At 34.1% G+C, this 17431-nt stretch overlaps 1 protein-coding gene across 1 annotated transcript in view; it reads left to right on the top strand.

Moving 5' to 3' along the window:
* Positions 1-17431, top strand: part of LRP1B (LDL receptor related protein 1B) — a gene marked incomplete at both ends in the record, with an annotated part of 1929835 nt that overhangs the window by 895742 nt on the left and 1016662 nt on the right. The window contains one exon of the mRNA XM_080798957.1: positions 12854-13111. Coding sequence (XP_080655083.1) covers positions 12854-13111 — 258 coding nt within the window. The remainder of the gene's footprint in view (positions 1-12853; positions 13112-17431) is intronic.

Below are 17431 nucleotides of genomic sequence, written 5' to 3'. Positions count from 1 at the left end.
AAAATAAACAACAAACAAACTGAGGTATTTTACTAGTTTTATCCTGTTATTCAGGGTTCATGCTACCTTTGCCATAATATAGATATTGGAGTGGTTTGGGAAGATGTGCATAATCTCCACAACTGTACCCTCTTCCCCAAGGCCCTCCTCAGGTAAACATATAATCCTAGTGTGCTTACTATGGAAATACAGTTGCAGAACAAGCTACTTTTCCTGCAGTCAGGCAGTATTACTTAAAATCTCTGTCCTAGAGAAATATTAGAGCTTCCCAGGCTGCGTTTGAAAACCGAGCCTGGCCATTGAACTTATTTCTCTATTTTCTGTTCTATTCATAACCTACATCTTTTTCTGGCTCTTTACTTAGATGGAAATCGCATTCCATGACAGAACAGGGCAAGGATTTCTGATAGAATTCCCATTACCAAAATTAAATATTACACTTTTATTTTTTTCCACCCAAACACAATTAATGAGTATGCCATGTTAAGGTATGAAAGTACTCATGAATATTCTATGTGTGTTTTTCTGTTTTCTGTTTAGTTTAGTTTAGTTTTTTGCTAGAGGACATTACTTTCACAGTCTAGCACCTTTCTTCACATCTTAAACAGAGAATGTAACTATGGTGTCTTATGTGTCATGGCGCCTTTGATTTATTGAGAGTGTAAGAAAATATCAGACACAGAAAAAAAAATGCATGTTCTTCCATTTGCTTGACTACTTAACATCATAAACGCAATCTAGCTAAGGACTTCTTTGTATGGGTATAAAGAATCTCATGGCCACATTTATAGGCTCTAGATTTGACAATTGATAGATAAACTTTATTTTTACAAATGGCACAACATATAGGTGTAAATTTCTATCATATTATTTAATTTTTTGTGGAAAGGCTATAGAACTATTAGGTAAATTCTCAATTTAGAATATGTGATAGATCAGACATGCTCTCAAGTTAACTCCCTTTTTTGTCTTAAAATTGGACATATAATGAAAATTAAAAACAAACGAGGCACATTTAAATTCATAGAAATTAGAAGTTGTTTAATTTTAAGATGAGACCAGGATACATATATATAGATATCTATAGATTTAGATTTAGATATATATTTACATCTATCTGTCTAGATGTAGATATATATCTATATATACCTATATCTATAAATCTACATCTATTTATATCTCTATATCTATGTCTATCTATCTATGTATAAAACTTCTCTATTACTTGGTGGAAAGGGGAAGTATATAGCTATTAAAATATTCAGGGAAAAAACAAAGGGAAAAAGGAGAATATTTTGCCCTTTCTAATAAGACAAAAAGTTTTGTTTGTTTTGTTTCTGTTTTTGTTTTTTTCAGAGTGCCTTCAAGGCATCCCCTATATCAATAGCAACCAACAGAGAAATATCCACAGTTAGAGAATACCTCTCGGGCACTCCTCCCAGTAGAGTCCATGCTTCCCTTGACTTTGATTACTGATACTCTGTGTATTCTCCTGTTTCAAGATGCTTAGAGTCATTTTAGTCCCGAGAAAAGAAAATCCATTGTGTTGATTGTATTTTGAAATGTATGTGAGGCTTTCTTCTTAGCATGAGGACTCACAAAGTCTCCATCTGTGCTTTCTATGACAGGTAAAACTCACCAAAATATTAGATAAATTATATCTTAATAGTCTTGAGAAGTTTAGAACAACATACCATCAAATTGCAAATAATATATCTAGTAAAGTAGCTAGAAGTTTGGTATATAATCGCTATTGAATACTTAGAACTAATCTGTCTTTTTAAAAGCAAAGTAGAAAATTGGAGTCTTAAATTTAGGCTGTATGTTTACATCCTTTGGCAGCCTTGTCAGAAAACGGTGAAATACATTAAAGGACTGTTTCCTTTCCCACCTCTAGATAATGAATTTTCACATACCTACCTCTCTTCCTCCTTATTCTAACATGATGATTTTGTTTCATATTTACTCAAGAAAATAGAAGTAATCAAAAGAGAACTTTCTCTCCCTGAACTTTATTAAATCTACCAATCTGTATCTAGAACTAATCACCCTGCCTTCTTCTTCTTTGAATGGAAGAATACACCGTGCTCCTATCTAAGGCCGGTCCCTGCAATTATGCATCAATCCCATCTACTCTTGCCTACTCAAGAATTAGACTCATACAGTCGTCTTCTCTGTTCCTCAGATCATCAGTATGGTGACTCTCCTGGATCATTCTCATGAGTATTCAAGCTTGTTGTAAAGATGGTACAAAACAACTTTCTTTAAACCTATATTCCTCTTCAGCTACTCCATTTTTCTTTTCCCTTTAAAGAGTAACTCACAGGAAGGATTTTATTCTTTCTCTACTTCCTCCCCTTTTGTCTTAAACCCACTTAAATCGGTTTTACGTTCTTCTGACTCACTTATACCTCGACTGTCAGGGTTCCAAGTGATCTCCAGCTGCCTAGGCATTCAGTTATCAATCCTTAGCACACAACTGATCCTTGTCTCCTCTTTGAATACTTCCCTTTATAAAGTAGTACATTTTAGAGTCTTCCTTTTAGCTTACTGGGAATTTTTTTTTCACAGTTTATTTTGCTGCATTATCCTCATTATTTTTGGAATGATCCAGTGTTTAGTTGTTTGGAAATCTCTTCCTTTGTTGATTTCTTAAGTACGCTCATCTTGTATTGTGACTTTAAAAACACATTCTCTTCCATGATTTGATAAAATATCTAGAGACTGAAACTCGAGAGTTTTAGTCATCAGCCCTGACTTCACTGTTGAACATCAAACTCACTTGGATATTGAAGTCTAATTCAATATCTTGTTTAGAAATTTAATAGAAATATCAAACTTTTTGTGTCCCAGAATTTTGATCCCCTCTCCTGACAGTGGTGTACATCACCCTCTACCCATTCACCCAGTTGTTCAAGCCAAAACATTGGAGTCATCCTTGACTCCATTCTTTCTCTCAAATCCTTTGATTCAAACTTTTAGGTATATTCTAAAGTGGACTACTCTCTTTAAGGAGCAAGCCTGCATCTTTATCTGCATGCTTTATCTTTCTTCATAGAATCTATCACTGCCTAACAATATTAAATAGTATTTGTTTGCTTACTCTCTGCTTCCTTCACGAAAATGTAAGCTCTATGAAAACAGGGATTTTCTAGCTTTGTTACCTGCTATATTGCTAGCATCTAGAGCAGTGCCTGACAGAAGCTAGCCATGTTAAAAAATATATATATTTGTTAAATGAATAAATAAATGTACAAATACTAAGACAATACTTTCTTTCTCAGGGAAAAATTTAAAAAAAATTTACACACCCATCCTTTCAAAAAGGAACTATTTATGAATAGGAGTTATTTAAAGGCAATTTTTAAATGATCCAACATCTATTACATTTTGAACTCAATTATTAGCAATTTCTAACTTCGATGGACATATCCGGATTGGGGGGGAAAAAAGTATTTCTATACCTAAGATAGTTATTGTCCTATAATTAGGAAGATGATGAAGAGATTAAAAGGGGCCACCTCTCAGTAACTAATCTTAATTGGTATCCCTAGACCATCTGCTACTTCTAATATTCCCCAATAACCTAAAATTTGAATGAATTATCCTCTGAGAGTTTGAAATTTACTAATATAACCCTTTAGCTATCAGTTAAATTTCTTTCATTTCACTGATTAAAAATCACAACGCATTATTTATTTCATTTTACTTACTGAAATTCGAATACAGTATCATTCTTAAATTTGAAAATTCAGTAAAATACCTTTAGAAACACTGGAGAGTCCATATAGAAGCATCCCTCCGTGTGTCATTCATTTATTGAATGATGAACATGTGCCAGGTAAGGTTTTCCAGATAATACGGGAAGTTATGTCCTTGTTCGGTAGACCAGCTCTTTAAGAACAAAGAAACTATGAGAGCTGTTCATTTGCAAAATGAAAAGCTTTTCTGTGTGTGTACATGGCATGATATTACTGACTTAAATTGTTTCTGTAAAATGGTCCTTTTTCCTCAGAAATGCATATCTCACCACTTTTCAATCATAACATTTCAAATTGAAATATATTCTAAAAGAAGATACTTGCTTTCACTAATAAGGTGTAAATAACAAAAAAGTTCAAACTGTTAAGAAGTCTGTGGTTAATGCAGGTGGATAAGATTTTATGAAGAGTTTTTATGATGCCAAAGACAAGATTACAAAACACAACACTATACTAATAATATGCCAACACTAAATTCATCATCATCTCTTAAAGCCAACTCTACTTTCTTTCCTGTTTCTTTTAATAATACCAGTATTCTCTCCATCACGCCCCTCTAAAATTTCTGCATAATTCTGGACTCCATGTCCCTTCTTGTCTACATAATTTAGAACATGTAATTCGTTACATGAATCCATCTCTACTTAAGAACTCAATACCACCTATTTTAGATTCTTATTACCTATTTTCTGAGAAATTAATATAACATCTCTGTATCAATAGTGCTGATATCCAAAGCCTATGTCCACAACTTTTTCCTTTTATTGTGTTATGTTAGTCACCATACAGTACATCATTAGTTTTTGATGCAGTATTCCATGATCCATTGTATGTGTACAACACCCAGTGCTCCATGCAATCCATGCCCTCCCTGATACCAACCACCAGGCTCACCCATCCTCCCAATTCCCTCCTTTCTAAAACCCTTTGTTTCCCAGAGTTCATAGTCTCTCATGGTTTGTCTCCCACTCTATTTATCCCCCTTCATTTTCCCCTTCCTTCTCCTAATGTCTTCCATGTGATTCCTTATGTTCCACAAATAAGTGAAACCATATGATAATTGACTTTCTCTGCTTGACTTATTTCACTTAGCCTAATCTCCTCCAGTCCCATCCACATTGATGCAGAAGTTGGGTATTCATCCTTTCTGATGGCTGAGTAATATTCCATTGTGTATATGGACCACATCTTCTTTCCAGTTGTCTGCTGAAGGGCATCTTGGCTCTTTCCACAGTTCAGCTACTGTGGACATTGCTGCTGTGAACATTGGGGTACAGATGGCCCTTCTTTTCACTACATCTGTATCTTTGGAGTAAATACCCAGCAGTACAATTGCTGGGTCATAGGGTAGCTCTATTTTTAATTTTTTAAGGAACCTCCACACTCTTTTCCAAAGTGGCTGCACCAACTTGCATTCCCACTAACAGTGTAAGAGGGTTCCTCTTTCTCCACAACCTCCCCAACATTTGTTGTTTCTTGCCTTGCAAATTTCTGCCATTGTAAAACTGGTGTAAGGTGGTATCTCAGTTGTCCACAAGTTTTTCTTATAAAGTTTGGATTGCCTTCTTTATAATTAAAAACAAGATTAATAACAAGGTCTCTTTACACAATAGAGGATGTAGTATGTTCTGATAATTCTCTGGGGCTTACATTTCTCCTCATAATATCTTCTTCCAGTAGGACTGTTGGCACACATAGCCATTCTTTATGCACTGCATCAGTCTAAACAGGAACAAAGATACCTTTTTCTTCCCCATAACTCCTTTCCAACCTCACTCCAGAATGTGGTAGCATTACATATTTATTACCTTCTTGTCTGATATGAATTATATTATATAACACTTTTTATAAAATACTTATTTTTATTTATTTATTTATTTATTTGAGAGAGAGAGAGAAAGCCAGAGAGAGGACAAGCACTAGCAGGGAGAAGGGCAGAGGGAGAAACAGGCTCCCCACTAAGGAGGGAGCCTGATGCTGGACTGAATCCTAGGACCCTGGGATCACGGTCTGAGCTGAAAGGCGGATTTTTTTTTTAATTTTTTAATTTTTTAAATTTCTTTTCAGTGTACCAGAATTCATTGTTTATGCACCACACCTAGTGCTCCATGCGATATGTGCCCTCCATAATACCCACACCAGGTTGACCCAACTTCCCACCTCCCACCCCTTCAAAACCCTCAGATTGTTTTTCAGAGTCTGTAGTCTCTCATGGTTCATCTCCCCTTCCAATTTCCCTCAACTCCCTTCTCCTCTCCATCTCCCCATGTCCTCCATGTTATTTCTTAAGCTCCACAAATAAGTGAAAACATATGATAATTGACTCCTCTGCTTGACTTACTTCACTCAGCATAATCTCTTCCAGTCCCATCTATGTTGATACAAAAGTTGGGTATTCATCCTTCCCGATGGAGACGTAATACTCCATAGTGTATATGGACCACATCTTCCTTATCCATTCATCCACATGAAAAAAATGTTCATCATCATTAGCCATCAAATTAAAATCAAAACTACAATGAGATACCACCTTACACCATTAAAATTAAAGATTAAAGATTAAAATCAAAACTACAATGAGATACCACCTTACACCAGTTAGAATGGCAAAAATTAACAAGACAGGAAAAAATGTGTGTTGGAAAGAATGTGGAGAAAGGGGAACCCTTTTATACTGTTGGTGGGAATGCAAGTTGGTGAAAGGTGGATTCTTAAGCCACTGAGCCACCCAGGCACCCCAGAATTATACCATACTACTTTAAAAGTAAAAGTGAGTTGGGGGAATTTGGAGGGAGAGAGAAACCATGAGAGACTGTGGACTCTGAGAAACAAACTGGAGGGAGGGGGGTAGGTATTATGGAGGGCACGTATTGCATGGAGCACTGGGTATGGTGCATAAACAATGAATTTTGCAACACTGAAAAAAATAAAATTTAAATAAAAAGACCAAAAAAAAAAAGTAAAAGTGAAAACAATTTAAAAATTTAATGAGAAATGTGTCCAGCCATATAGTATTCTAAGTATCATTTCCAGCTTGATCTTAAAGCACAGTTTTGATCACAATATACTTTCTTTCTAAAATTAACGTAGTTTCCCATTGCACCCCAAATTAAAAATAAATTTATCATCTTGACATTCAATTACCTATGTATGCAGACTTTCCTAAACATAATTTCTCAGCTACTGCAAGCTCAGAGTTTGAATCTAGTTCTTTTCACTTGGTGGCTATGTGATCTTAAGCAAGTTACTTAAACTCTATATAACTTCATTTTCTTACCCATAAAATGTAGGTAATAGTAGCACCTGATTAATAGATATGTTGTAATAAACTAATAAATGTAAATCATGTATTATAGTGCCTGGCTCCTAAGATATACTCAAAAGAGGTTAACCATGTTACCGTCATTATGAAGTACTTTCACCATTCATGCATGCTCTACCCTCCAGAAAACTGAAAAGTGAGGTCACCATTTTCCTGACATATTCTAGTCCTTATATCTTTGCTTTCAACAAAATTGTTTGTTCCACTGGCATTTCCATCTCTACATTTCCATTTCTGTTCCTCTATTAAGGCAAAGCTGAGATCAAATGCCATCACCATTAAGGAACTTATAACACTACTAACAGGTAGGTCTTACTCTGTTTGTGCTGCTGTAACAAAATAGCCCAATTTTGGGGTGCCTGGGTGGCTGAGTGGGTTAAAGCCTCTGCTTTCGGCTCAGGTCATGATCCCAGGGTCCTGGGATCAAGCCCCATATCAGGCTCTCTGCTTGGCAGGGAGCCTGCTTCCTCCTCTCTCTCTGCCTGCCTCTCTGCCTACTTGTGATCTCTGTCTGTCAAATAAATGGGTAAAATCTTTAAAAAAAATTGCCCAATTTGGGTGACTTGTGAACAATAGAAATTTATTTCTCAGAGTTCCAGTATCTGGGAGTCTGAAAGCAGGGTGCCAGGTTTGTCTGGTGCGGACTTCTGGGTCACAGACCTGCTGTACTATAAAATGTGATATAATAGTTTCCTCTGATATATGGTATGATATTCCTTAATGTTATTCAGTTCAGTAAATATATGTTTCCATTAAAAAATAATTGAGGGAAATAGAGAAACAAATTTGGCCATCTAAATTTCCAACATGAAAAGAAAAAAAATTTAAACCCCATATCTTTTTTTGTTTTTTTCCACTTATATTAATTTCATTCACATTTTTAGTTTGGCTGACTTTGCTCTCTACTTTATTTTTAAATAATGCTTTTCCTCATTTTTTAAACTGCGTAATTTCCTAATACTTCATATTCAGCTTTTTCTGATTTTTGCACAAATTTGGAAGATTTTTTTTTTTTAATTTATAGTGTCTTTACACAGATTGTTCTACTTTTTGTTTCTTATTGTAGTTCACCTTCCTATGGCAGGTTGCATCATTTTTTATTACAAATTGTTAGCATTCTTATTTCTCTAACTTCATCCCGTTTTCATTATTTTTAAAGACTTTATATAATTTGTATATGATAAAAGTAAAACTTTGAAAGTCCCTCTTTCTATTATTTCAAGTTATATTTGTTAACAACTGATTCCTTGGGCTGCATAGATGATAGTTTTCTGTTTTCTTACACATTCAGCCTTACTGTGACTCTTCATTTGATATATTTTACATGTGAGTCATTATTTAACTTTTAAACAGTTGAATCTGAGATTCTTTTTGTTCTTTTGTTTTTTCATCTTTGAATCAACACGTATTAAGGTGCAGCTACTGAACTTCATTTAGTGGAAAAAAACTGCTCACAATTGCAGATAAATTAGAACACAATAAAAATAGTTAATAAACATATGTTTGTATCCATGTACATACATTTATTATAACATAAATATTTATTAAGTTTACATTTATGTGTAAGTACCTGAATCCATAATTCTAATAATATAAAAGGAAAATAGTTGAACTTTTATTCTTAGAAATGAATGGAAGAATAAGAAGTTTAAAATAAACCTGAAAAAATGAGTTTTATTCATTCTGAAAACATTCATTTAGAGTGAACCATCTGTCAAAATCATATTATTATAAGTATATACATATACATTTAGTATATTCTTGACTATGAGAGGATAAGGATATGTTTGCAAAGATGTGGTTATAGTGGCTTGAAATTTAAATAGGGATTTTTATGAATCTAGTCAGATTCATAGCTTCTCCATGTTTCCAAGTTTCTCTTTTCAATTTACAGTTTTCTAATCAGTCTTTAAAAATTATAGATCTAATTAATGTAACATGTGTAATAGAAAAAAAAACCACACGCTTATCATACAGAGCATAAATACACATCCTTATAACTGCTTGGGAGAGAAAATACCTGTTTTTTATGCCATTGACATATGATGAATGTTGAAGAAGATGAGGACAATTTTCCTTCCCCAACATGACACATTTGACAAGCTGTTGAAGAGGTTTATTCAAGTGAAGTCTTCGTTCTCTAAGTTAGAATATTCATTGAGTGCTTTCTTATGTTTCAATCTCTTCTATATGGAAAGTTAATATTTATTACTTCTCACTAAATGTTGGTGTATGTATTCCTTTGACTAAAGTCATCTAACATGTTTTCCAAATATTCCTTTGGAAAAACTGTCCACTGACTCTAAGGATGGGAGTTTTTAAAGAACATCACATTTATTTTGACGAGACTTATATCCTTATTACCCAAGCTAATGGTGTTCATACCTTGGTACGTGGAAATTTGAGGTAATGATGAACACTGGAGATCAGACTTAGTGTGGGTTGAGGCAGATTACCTATGCAGGCTTTCATGAAGTGGGAAAAAAAGATTTATATCCTTAACCTCTGATTATTTTTGTGGGTTCTTGTGTTTCACTGGCTTCCTCTCACCACCATAAGTAGGCGTTATGTTACTTGTGTAAAGAGGGAAACCACGGTTAATAATTAACTGAGACACATGAATGTTAATTCAATGAAGCACATCAAAACTAACAAGCATCCTTCCTCCAGTGTGTCATTTGAATTTTTAAAGTCACCATTATCAAATCAATCTACCTCAAATTATGAAGCATCTGACTTTATTGGTTTTCTGTTTATCAGAAGTTACAGAATCAGTGGTTGCTATATTTTACATTAAAACAATCAACTAATTCACTCAAAAAGCAACTATAAAAATCAGATAGATTGATCAGTTCTGTCAAGTAAGCATTGACTGTGTTGACCATTAATTCATTTTCATCTCAGTTTCTAAGGGGAATCAGTGTTCCTTCATATTCTAGCCTCACTCCAAAGAATGTTTATTACATAAGTAAATTTACTGACTAGTAGCCAGTTAAGAAGTTATTGTCTACATCTGGACTTGTCATAAGACTTGGAAGCAAAGAAACTTTCAGTAATGGTTCACTTTTTAATGAGAGGCAATTTCACGAAAGGTCATTTCAGTTGTCAAATGAAAACAGTAAGTACTGACAGGCTAGCAGTATGTCTTTGTTAAACCTCATAACACGGCCACCTAAGACCCCTTCATAACCTGAGAAATCTATGATCCGATAGGTTTTAGGAGTGCTTACGTCAACTGGAAAACAACAGAGGGAGGAGTGTTGAAAAGGGACAAAGTCTTGACTTCTAAATTAGGGAATGGCAAGGGCAAGCATTGCATGGTTCAAGATGGATTTAAGAGGTTGAGAGAAAAGCCAACTAACTAACCAAGCTTAGATGTGGTCCTTTGACAAGGTTACATCAAGCAGATATAACCCACAATTTTATTAATTCTTCTGAGAGAAATCTTTCTTGTAGAAATGATCTCAGCATTTTAGAGACTTCTTTTTTTGTTGGGTTAATTAATTGCACAATCTCATTGAGACTTTTTATTGTTGTTTGTTTTGATGTTTTTATTGAATCAAAAACTTCTAGTGTCTCTCTGAAGGTGGAGAAGAATTTTATCCCTTGAGTTAATTCCTTAGCAGGTAAAATCCAAATTCTATTCTATCTGCATAAAACACAGGGAGCCTGATATCTCTACTCACATCAGAAATGATGAGGACCATTAAATAATAATTTAAAAGTTTAGACTTATTTAATTATATTACTCATAATATACATATTTACCTTTCTCCTACACTCATAATGTTCAGTGTCAGTTTCTTGAATGATTCAATGATGTTTATGAAACTTTCTGTTAGCCAGTCTTTCTCTGGATTCCATTTTTCCGTTAAGAAAACCAAATTATTTTGTAATATTTTACCGAATGCCTCTAAAGAAATCTACCCTGCAAGAATTCCGTGTGTCCATTTTATGTATTCAGAAGTTTGTATTGAATAACCACTGGATTCTAAATGCTAGAGATACAGCAGTAGAAGTAGAAAATAATAGATCAGGAAAAAAGGTATATACAATGTTTGGTGGTGATAAGGGAAAAATGAAGCAGGGAAGGTTTATAGGGAGTTTGTATATAGAGTTTGTAGGGACTTGCAAATTTTACAATGTAGAGTAGTAAGAGAAGTCTTCACCAGAAAGGTAACATTCAAATAACACCCTAAGGGAGGTGAGCGAGTCAGGCATTCTGATACATATGGGGTGATTACTCTAGGAACGAGGAAGCGCTTCTGAGATGGAAGCTTATTTGGCTTGTTGTTCAAGGAATGGTAAGAAGGGTGGTGGGTCTGGAGGGAAATATAGATCATAGAGGGCTTTATAGGGCATTATAAGGCTTTGACTTTTATTCTTTTTTTTTTTTTTTTTTTTTAAAGAAATGCTTTTCAGAACTGGCTGACATTTGAGGCAGTCAAAGCTCCTTTTTTTTTTTTTTTTTTAAGATTTTATTTATTTATTTGAGAGAATGAGTGAAAGAGAGCATGAGACAGACGGTCAGAGGGAGAAGGAGACTCCCCAAGGAGCTGGGAGCCCGATGCGGGACTCGATCCTGGAAGTCCGGGATCATGACCTGAGCCGAAGGCAGTCGCTCAACCAACTGAGCCACCCAGGCGCCCTTTGACTTTTATTCTGATTGGAATGGGATCCTTTTGAAAAACTGGGCAGAAGACCGACTTGATTGACATTAACGTTTTAAAGATATAACCCTGGCTGTTGTGTTGAGATAGACTAAAGAGGAGGAGGGCACTGATGAAAGCAGAGAAATCAGTTAGAAGGTTCTTGGAATGATCTAGTTGAGAGATGATGGCAGCTTGGAGCGGGGTGGTAGCTAGTAATAGTCACTGAGAAACAGTGGGATTTCTGAGAGGTTTGTCATCAGAATCAAAGATATTTATTGGTACTTTGGATGTAGGGCAGAAAAAAAGAGGAATTGAAGATTTCCAATTTTTTAATTTCCTAATTAGCACAAAAGCTACTTTGATTATGACTGTATCACTAAACTCTTTCAATACTTTCACATGATAATTTTGGTCAGTTAGTACATATTCATTAAAAACTCACTAATCCTAACATGAGCAAAGATGAATTGTTCTAAAAGTAATATCAAGCAAATTTCTTTAATTTCTACAATCTTATTTTCATGACTATAGAGGAAAAACATGGAAAGAAGTAGCTCAGTAATCATGGGAATGTGGGTCAGTCAAGGAGCCAGTGTGGTTGAAGCCACACTATGGGCCTATGAGCTTTACGTGTTTAACTCTAGAAAATCCATTTCTGGCTTCATACATCCACTTCAAAAAGGCATGCCCTTGCTCACAAGGGAATCCTATAACACTGTATGGAGATGGGTAACCCCAGATCCATCCTCATTGCTAAAAAAAAAACAACAACAAAACAAACAAACATAAAACCAAAACAAAACCAAAAAACAAATAACAACTCACAGCACTTACTTTATTTACCGACAATGAAAGTAAATAGCGTTGCCCTCACATTCACACAACACATTACAACTAAGAAAATTAGGATACAAATGCTCCATGTTTTATGTTTTCCTTAGAGAACTGAACTGAAACATATAGTGAAGCATACATAAGAATCATTAATAAATACTTTTGCAAACTTTTTTTTTATTTTAAAGATGCATTAAAATAGAAGGATAAGTTCTAGTGAGTGATGTAAAATTCGGAAAAAAATTTGACTCTTACTGAACTCGCTTCTTTCTCTTTTATTCTAGAACCTACAGATAGGTTGCCTATGCTATTAATTGCAAATTCTGAAACAATTGAGGTTTTCTATCTCAATGGAAGTAAAATGGCAACCTTGAGCTCAGTCAATGGAAATGAAATTCATACTCTGGATTTTATTTATAATGAAGACATGATTTGTTGGATTGAATCAAGAGAATCTTCAAATCAGCTCAAATGTATCCAGATAACAAAAACAGGAAGATTAACAGATGAGTGGACAATCAATATTCTTCAGTCCTTTCACAGTGAGTATTTCAATTCATATTCAATTCAATTCACCATTTAAGGATTTCATTTATCAATAAACAGGATTCTTAGATTTTTCTAAAATACTATTTGGCTATCAGAAACCTATATATGCAAATATGAATATGCTTATATAAATGTATTCACTACCTGTTTTGAATATGCACACACATACACATTTTCACTGTTTACGTAAGTAGTAAGTTACGGAGTTAATTTTAATTCTTTCCAAAATGCTTATTATAGTGTCACTTAAATGAGAATTGTAATTTGCCACTGAGTGATAGTTCACAATGTGATAGTGAAGGTGGGATTTTTAAAAAGCAAGGAACAGAATTGATAATTATAAGCTCATCAGCTGTAGTTTTTGTTAAAATGCTTTAAAACTATCAGATTTATGCTAATTGGTAACAACTACCTGTGTTTGTTGACATTTTTCTTATCAATTCAGAGTTTTTATGTATCTTCCAAAAGAGTGATTTTGATTTACTTTGATTTCTCATGCCAGAAATTCACAAACTAGCAACTGTACTTCCTACATATTACCATAAATTGAAATCAAATTACATTGTTACACAGACCCACACATTAGTTTCTCCTTTTGTGCTGGTGCTTGCTCTCTCTCTCTTTCTCTCTCTCTTTCTCCTGACCTCTACCCCTCCAACGTAAGAGTATAAATTTTATTTGTGCTTGACTGGAGGAAACTGTATGCATGAGAAATTCAAGATATGTCCACTTATTTTATGATTTATAGGAAAAAAAATTCTTGAAAACACTGCGAACGTAAAAGTTGGTAGAAAATAAAGAAAAATGTGCAGTCAAGTTAAGAAGGAAAAAAAGTGAAAGAATAAATATAGTTTTCAGATGTAGAATGTTTGGTGATTTGGATTCAATAATTGTATTTTATTAATATTTTTGACATGCAATTAAAGGGATTGACTATTAATCTTTATTAAACATAAGAAATAATACCATGTAATATGTAATAAGTATGATTATATTAAATGAATCAGTGGCAAAATTATAAAAATGGAATATAAAAGTATGATTGTATATAGTTAAGTGAACATAAATAAATGTTTAACAAATCAAATCCAATGCTTTGAAAATCCTCTTAACATAAATAAAACAGTTGCTAAATCCATTTATTGTGACACTGGTTGACAATGCCTAGTGAAAGCAGTAGACACTGGCCATTTTCAATGATTCTATGGAAAATGATAATTCCTAATAAATTATAAATAACAAGGGCTACCTGCACAAGGAGTGTTGCTGAGTGATTTGAATATTTCATCCATTGGCTGAGCCAGCTGTTGGAAACTGTTCAAAAAAAAGACCCCAGTCTCTGCCATGTTAGTGATTACCTTAACTAATCCAAATGCATTAAAAAAAAAAAAAAATGCATTTGTCCCTCACAAATGAAATACTGGCAGTCAAATAGCTAGAATATTCACTAAGTTGCCATGTAAAATTATCTTCCAGGTTCACCTAAACAACTTTTCTACATTTAATATGCTTTATTAGTAATAGCAATTTCTTCTATAATATGTATTTTTAAAACTATTTTTAAACTTTTTTTTTTAAGTAGCTCAGATTGTAAAGGGGAAGACTAGACAGTCTGATGTTAACAGTATTTTTTTTTTTAAGATTTTTTATTTATTTATTTGACAGAGATCACAAGCAGGCAGTGAGGCAGGCAGAGAAAGAGAGGAGGAAGCAGGCTCCCTGCTGAGCAGATAGCCTGATGCGGGGCTGGATCCCAGGACTCTGGGATCATGACCTGAGCCGAAGGCAGAGGCTTAACCCACTGAGCCACCCAGGCGCCCCTAAACTTTTTTTTTTTTTAATAGTAAATCTAGGGATTTACTCAATTGGTCAAGCAATTGCTTATTAGAACATCTACAGAATATGGTTTGTAACTTAGGTTGCATTTGAGTTATACGACAATCCTTGGCAATCTAGAAAACTAAAGAGATTTTTGTTAAGCAATTCACTGAAATGCTGAATAGAACATTCATTTTGAACAGTAAGTAACAAATGCAATGGAAATCTAATTGGAATAAATATTTTTTGACAAAGTCAGATAAAGTTATATTTAAGCTATGCAATTTCAGTCACTGTAGAAAAAAGTAATTAAATATGTTGAAGTAATTTAATGATGGGAGTGGAGAAGAGGTGTGAGCAGGGGTGGGCTCCTCTATCATTGCTTGTAAACCAAGCATTTTATCAACATGTCAGAGAATAGCTGCTTTTGTATATGGTGGGCTCTTCATTCACTGTAACAATGTTTGAGTTGATAATGAAGTTGGAATATTCCTTGCATGTATAATTACATAAAATCCCTGCTGTACCATATAAGCAAAAATAATGAACTGATGGGAGTATGCCTGAATACCTGTCATGATCCACTCTTGAAAAGATTCTTTTCTCTGAATTTGCCTGAGGAAAACATTCTTTTTTTTTTTAATTAAATTTTTTATTTATTTTCAGCGTAACAGTATTCATTGTTTTTTCACCACAGTGCTCCATGCAATCTGTGCCCTCCCTAATACCCACCACCTGGTTCCCCCAACCTCCCACCCCCCGCCCCTTCAAAACCCTCAGGTTGTTTTTCAGAGTCCGTAGTCTCTCATGGTTCACCTCCCCTTTCAATTTCCCTCAACTCCCTTCTCCTCTCCATCTACAGCATTCTTTTTTGAAAAAAAAAAAAAAAAATTTTTTTTTTTTTTCAAAAATTTACTGTGAGGAAAAAAGCAGTCTTTATAGGTCAAACTGAGTTGCATTAAAATTTGCATAATTGTTTATTTTGAAATTTTAGTGTAATATTAAAATCTATATTTGTTATCTCATCTCACTGTATACACAGTACATTTCTATATGCCCTTCCTGTTTTGTCATAGAAAAAAATTTTAGCTACAGGTCTCAGATATATTAGACAATCCTGAGTGGCTAAAACAAAGACAGAGATGGAAAAGCTAAATGTTATGTTCTTTCTTCTACATTAGAAAGGCAGATACTGGTACTTTCAAAGAATCTGCCAAATCTCCCACAAATAATATATATAACTGGTGTGTGTGTGTGTGTATGTGTGTGTGTGTGTGTAGCTAGTTAATATGACATATTCCTGCAGGGATCTGGAATTTTAGGAAAGTGATCAGGCCACCCATTGAGTTCTATAAAAAAAAAAAAAAAAGGTAAGATGGAAAGAGACACTCAAAATTAGCAAAGATGATCTGAGGATACATTTCCAGAGAACTTTCAGTATTCCCTTTCTATACCGTATGCTTAATGTTGTAGGCACTGATATTAAATTATGTCTTAATTTTTACATTAACATTGGATGAATTTATACTTTGAAATAAGTAAACCATTCTGATTTACAATCAGTATGCAATCATAAAAGACTGTCCTGAATGCCTAGTGAAAAGAAGAGAAGAACAAAACAAAACAATAAAAACACTTTCAGCACTCTGTTCCTCTATAAATTTGTCTTTACTGTTAGTTCAGTTGTCAGGCTGCAAAGAACTAAATTACTATTTATTGCCATTTGGCAACATGCTTGAAACTCACCAAAGCAGATATTAGACATGTGCTACACTTCAATTGCTGTTATTTTTTTTTCCTATGAATTTGGTGAACTATATCTTGCACAATAGAAATGTATTCCCCCACAAATTTCTCTTGAGGTTATGTAGAATTTTAAATTCTCATAGTATGTTTTTGTCTAGATTCTCATGTCTGTTTGTTTCATTATAGATTTTAATAATCAAATGATCCCGTCATGATGCCATATACCAAGTAGAACAAAATATTTTACAGTTTTTTTTTAAATCTACCAATCTGAAACTTGGAAATTAAAATGCTCTTTTCATGATGATTAAATAAGTTTTTGTCCTATATATGAAATCCATGACATGTAATTACTGAAACCTGTTTCTGTCTTAATAAACTCTATCGTGATAGAAGAAAGAAGAAAATGAGGGAAGGAAAGAAAAGAGAAGGAAAAAAAAGAAGCTATTATTTTTATAACAAGTAGCCCTAGTAAAATAATTTCCGAAATAATATTTATTTGATAATTTTTCTCTATAAATATACTAATATAATTGTTTGCTTTAATCTTTTCCTTTTATTTTGCATTTCTTTAAAAGAATTTATGTTAAGGGACGCCTGGGTGGCTCAGTTGGTTAAGCGGCTGCCTTCGGCTCAGGTCATGATCCCAGCGTCCTGGGATCGAGTCCCACATCGGGCTCCTTGCTCCACAGGGAGCCTGCTTCTCCCTCTGCCACTCTGTCTGCCTGTGCTCACTCTCTCTCTCTCTC

This window comes from Martes martes (genome assembly GCF_963455335.1).
Source record: "Martes martes genome assembly, chromosome: 3".
Taxonomy (NCBI): Eukaryota; Metazoa; Chordata; class Mammalia; order Carnivora; family Mustelidae; genus Martes; species Martes martes.
This window is presented reverse-complemented; position numbering and strand designations above follow the sequence as displayed.